At 43.6% G+C, this 5,827-nt stretch overlaps 1 gene segment (V, D, J or C); it reads right to left on the bottom strand.

The window, feature by feature from the left end:
• Positions 1 to 4,344: 4,344 nt before the first annotated feature.
• LOC102837300 lies at positions 4,345 to 4,924 on the bottom strand. The segment is given in 2 exon segments: positions 4,345 to 4,769; positions 4,879 to 4,924. Coding segments are annotated over 2 exon segments (471 nt in total).
• Positions 4,925 to 5,827: the final 903 nt, after the last annotated feature.

Consider the following 5,827-nt stretch of genomic DNA (forward strand, 5'->3'; position numbering starts at 1 on the left):
TGGTTCAGAGTTCTGGTACCATCCCCTGCGCTTGCTTGGTCGAGTAGTATGGGTTGTTGTTGGTGGAACTCCTTACTGCACTTCTACCCGATCCACCATCTTGTTTGTTCTCCCACCAAGCAGTTCTTTTGGAGTACCTCCTCCAGTATCACAATTTGTAATTTACTTTTTGGACTCAGTGGGACTTAAGTTGAGTTATAGGTCTAGGAGTAATAATGGGTGATGATTGCATTTCTAGGAATGTTCTACCTCAAGTTCTGCCCTAAGCAATGTCTCATATATTAGTGGTGGTGGTTTTGTGTCAGGGGGTCAGTTCGGGCACATAACACCCTGCATAGTATTTCTGAGGCTGTGTATCTTTAAGGGAACAGAAAGCCTCATCTTTCTCCAATGGAACTGTTGGTAGTTTTGAACTGCTGGCTTGGAGGTTAAAATCCCGACTTGTAGCCACTATGCTACCAGAGCTCCTTGACGCATACATTAACACCTAGGTTAATCTCATCACCTGGGCTGTCCCTTGTGATAGCTCACACAATGATTTATCATCTTCTCTTGTTCAATCTTATCACCAGAGGCTAAGAAGGCTGGTTCTGTCGGTAGAAATGATTCAAGGGAAGCTAGTGGCTCTTGTACTACTTATGTGGCTCTGTAGGGTAAGTACTGACGTGCTAACCACTGATTCAAAGCCACCTGTTGGTCCAAGAGCACTTCAGGGTCACTATGAGTTGGAACAGACTCAATGGTACTTTACAACTACTGTAATATGCCCCCCTCCTAAGTTTCAGGATCTCATTCTTCCAAAATATTTCTCTCACATTAACATCAGACACCATTTGGAATTGGTTATTAGCTGGTGTTGTAATTTAGCCACTCATGTAATATGTTTCAGGGTTTGATATTCAGCAATATCATTTATGCTACTCCATGAAATAAAGCTTTCTTTCAGGGCACAAGTAGAAACTTTTAGAACTGTTATAGAGATCTTTTGCTGATTTGTGTCTTCTTAGATTGAAGTTGTGTGGCACTTCAGGATAATGCACTGGACTGAAAGTTCAGTTTGATCCCCAAGGTTGGCATTTCAAACCCACCATTTGCTCCTCAGAGACCCTACATAGGGTTGCTATGAGTTGACACTGACTTTGCTGATCTTAACAACAACCACAAAACCCCCATCCTGAGTTTCTCTTTCCTTTAACGCTTGCTCTACTGTAAGTAGAGACAATGAAACAGCTTCTATATACATCTCATCCTGACAAAATTACAGAAAAAAAATTTCTACAAATGGTCACCCACATCCTCTCTACTCTCGAGTACTTGATCTATTGGTAATGGTATTTTGCTACCATAGGCCACAGATTGACAACACACTTGCTGTTTTCCTAGTGGATTCATAGTTAACAGCACCTTTAAAACTAGTCAGACTTGAGAATAAATTCGTTGTTGTTATTAAGTACCATTGAGTCGGTTCCTACTCATAACCCTGTATAAGGTTTCCAAGGGGTGTCTGTTAAGTTTGAACCACCAACCTTTTGGTCCAAACTGACTTTGTGATCCAGTGCATTATCCCACACCACCGCACCGGAGTTAATTTAGAAAACTAATTTTTATAATATTGCTTCTTTAGACCTACTATGGTTACCAAATATCTTAGACTATGTTTTCTAGGGAAGCAAAATCAATGTAACATATACATGTACATAAAAGGAGAAGTTTATATCAAGGAAATGTCGCACACAGTTGTCGAGGTGAGAGAGTCCTAAGTCAGGGTCAAATGAACCATGATTAAACAGGTCAGACAACAGATTTTCACTTGTTCACATAAAAGGCAGGCTGCTGACAACTTCCAGCATTGACAGTTATCAAGAGCAGTCCACTTGCTCTAACTCTAAAGAACCAGAATTCAGAGGTTGAGGAAGATGCAAGATTCAGACTCACAGAGAGGTACCAAGTCTTGCCAGAGTGTACAATATAGTGGAAGGAGGTCACCCTCCCTAGGAAGCTTCCCTTCAGGTTATTGACTGCTCACAGGAGACCACAGCATAAAATTATATTCAGTCTCCTCATGGGGGATTTCTATATCTCAACTGCCAAAACGCTGTTTCCTGGCCCAGTAAAGGTGACACAAAATATTTACAATAAAATTGCTTATATGAAATTCAAATGAAAATAACCTGCTTGTATTGTATTTCTAAATTGCAGTGCCGTCTGCTGGGCATGGTGCACAGCCCTCACATTCAACTTCCACTGCCTGGGAACACATCACAAAATGGTCTGCAGACTAAATAAACCCACACGGTTAAGGACTGAAACTCTGCAGTAAGTAGCAATTATTTTAAAGATAAACATAGCTGTGGATACAGACTTGCAAAGTTGACACTTACTTGAGCCCACATCCATCTGTGACTGGCTGACTCTCATTGGAAGGATGTGGAAGGACCAATACCACTAATCTATTCTTCATAAAGATAAGAGACCTGGAGAGAGCATTTAGGAGGGGGAGGGACTGTTCATTACGTTTTAATATATGGCATCTTATCCATGTATTTCCTATTCAGCATCAGAAAGAAGTAAAGTCACTGTGATGTGTATAAAATGAGACACAAGCTGGCAACTCACTCGTCTGGCACAGCATGTACCAGGTCTAGATGGCATGCCACTCTAGGGTCCTTCATAATTGTTTTAATTACTTTTAAAAATAATATTAAAAATTGACTATATTCATTGGACTATGTTTATTTGCTGATAGAAAATAAGATTTTTAGTATTTTTCTAAATGAGTCCATGAAGTCAAAGAGGCAAGTTGTTGCTACCTGCCATTCAATTGACCCCTAGTTATGATAACACCATGCACAAGGGAATGAATACCTTCCCAGTCCTATGCCATCTGCATGATCAGTAGGAAATCAAACCATTGCCACACATAGGATTTTCACTGACTGATGCTGGAAGTAGATCACCAGGCCTTTCTTCCTAGTCTGTAATAATCAGGAAGTTCTGCTAACATCTCTTTAGCATCATAGCAACACTCAGCTCTCCACTGATAACTGTGTGGTAGCTGCATATGAGGTGCATTAGGGGAGAATCAAAGCTGCATCTACCACATGGAAGGTAAGAGAGCTACCACTGGATAAGTGATGTTGTTTTTGTTATTACTGTTACGTGCCTTAGTGTTGGTTTTGTCATAGGGAGGCTGGATAGGATTGCAGAGGAATGGCTAGTGGCTTTGAACCAATGACCTGGGATTAGAAGTCCGCTGCTTACAATACCACACCAGTTAGGGCTCTGGAAAATCATAATGGGTCCTCTCTGTGATCAAATACAGTATGAATGAAAGAAGCTGAAAATGGGGACAAAGTATATTTACTGTATATACATTTACTGTTTATACATTTTGGACCTGAAACTCAAAGAACAGTGACAGAACTCACATGAGAAACTGCCAGGTGAGGACATTACTGTGGGCACATAGAGCCGGATTCCAAGTCACTATGAGGAGACTGTTGGTGTGGTGGCCATAATCACTAACTTGATGGTGGTGATATTTTCAAGGACATTTCAATATGCCAAAGCATTTAAAGGTACACTTTAACTATGAATTCTCTCATGTATCAATTCTACCTCCATTGTTGTTGTTGTTAAGTGCTGCTAAGTAGACTCCAACTCATAGCTGCCCTGTATAGGATCTCTACAGCTTTTTAAATCTTTTAGGGAGCACAAAGCTCCATCTTTCTCCCACAGAGCACCTGGGAGCTGAAACCCCAGACAATTGTGGTTTGCAGCCCAATGTTTATTATGTGGAGCCACTGTGATCTCAGGCCTCCACACTCCACAAGAAGAGTTCTATAAGAAACGGACAGGTGGGCCGCTGGTGAGGGAGATGAGAGAATCACATTGAGGGCTAAGCAGACAGAGCTCTGGAATCTCTTAGAAAGAGGGAGAGCTGATGATGGAGATACAGGATTCCCTGGTCAAAGGGTTCTGCTGTGGTTGCTGCCGGATAATGCAATTGGATCACAGGGTTAGTTTGGACCACAATGTTGGCAGATCAGACCCACCAGCCTCCCCTCAGAAACCTCATACAAGGTCACTATGGGTTAGAAAACAGTTGAATCACTTAACAACCACAACAAAACCAGTCAGAGGCTGTGTCTGAGATGATCACAGCTGGACCCTGCCACCCCAGCTCCAGGCTTTCATACAAGCAGTTTGTATCCCCATCTGATGGAAATTATGTTTTTTCTGTTTCCAATGAGCCAATTTATCCAGGAAGGGATTGTAGTTAGTGGCAATGGCTCCCTCCCAGGCAGAGTCCTATGGGGTAGTTGGGCCCAGAATGGTAGCAGCTCAAGAATAAGCAGAAGGCCCAGCTGGTATCAAGTAGGCAGCTTCAGTGAATCTCCTCCTGGCAGATGAGAATGGGGTTTTTTGTCTCACTTCCCTGTTGGCCTGGAGCACTGTGTGAGCATTCAGGCTAACATCATAGGAGTGGCAATAATAAACAGCCTCATCCTCAGGCTGCAGCCCAGTGATGGTCAGGGAGCCAGAGCTGCCAGACTTCAAACCTGAGAATCGATCCGGAATCCCTGAAGGTCGGTTGCTATTACCATAGATGAGGAGTTTGGGAGCCGAGTCTGGGAACTGTTGGTACCATAGCACACCATAGCTACCCCCGACGTTGGTGCTGCTTCCGGTACAGGAAATACTGACCCGCTGGCCTGGGTTCCCAGAGACAGAGGGCGTCTGAGTCAGCACAGACTGGGCCCAGGATCCTGGAAGTAGGGGAGACACAGAGATGGTGACTCTGGGTCTAGAGACAGGAAGAGAAAGCAAGGTCCCATGTGTTCCCCCAGGACCTTTCCCAGACTCCAGTGTAGTCACCTGTGCAGTGAACAAGGAGGGTGAGAAGGAGAGGGGTCCAGACCATGGTGAAGATTGGTCCTGAGTCCTGGAGCTGAGCTTCCTCATCCTCCATTGCCCTCTTTATACTCTTGAGAGAAGGGTGGGTCCATTCATGCAAATAAAATCAACACCAGCTTTCAGACCCCAGGCCCAAGGTTAAGCTCCTTCATGTGAAAGTGACCAGGGAGGTGGGTCAGGGTGGGGCAATGTGGGTCCCAGGGGCTTGTGGGAGGTCACAGATGTGTACTTTGAGCCCTGAACTGAGGGCAGCAAACCAGGCCAGGTGGCTACTTCCCAGTTCTAATCATCACCAGCATCCCCAGCCCTCAGAAGTGGGCCATGATCGCCCCATGCTGCCCATACTCTGAATCAGTCATTGTGTGACATGAAGACTAGAGTGTTCAGAGACAACTCCTGCCTCCGGAACTGTCCTTGCTCTGGTGCCAGACCCAGCAGCCTCCCTATTCACTCAGGGCAATACTTTCTCTACCGAGATTCTCAGGGGTGACCGTACTCTGTGACCCCCTTGGCTATTCACTGGGTCATGATGGAGGTGCTTTTTGATACATCATTCTATAGAAAAGTGCATAATATTTTTCAAAACTGTTTCCCAGTGTTCCAATGAGATAAGAGTAGTAGCTTAACCTTTTTCTTAAACTTTTCATTGTGTATTGAGTGAAGGTTTACAGAGCTGTTCATGAGTTTTACATCCAACAAATCATATACTGTGTTTCATGACAATGATTGGCAATCACTTCACATACCCTCAGTTAACAGTATTTACCCTTATTCACTTTAACTCTTGTATTCCTTCCTACTGTGTCTTATGCTACCTCTTCATCTTTCCTTGGGCAACCTCCATCTTTTTTTTAAAGTTTTTATTGTGGATTGAGTGAAAGTTTACAGGGCAGATCATCAGTTTTACATT

The sequence above is a fragment of the Chrysochloris asiatica genome, unplaced genomic scaffold (genome assembly GCF_000296735.1).
Source record: "Chrysochloris asiatica unplaced genomic scaffold, ChrAsi1.0 scaffold00306, whole genome shotgun sequence".
Lineage (NCBI taxonomy): Eukaryota > Metazoa > Chordata > Mammalia > Afrosoricida > Chrysochloridae > Chrysochloris > Chrysochloris asiatica.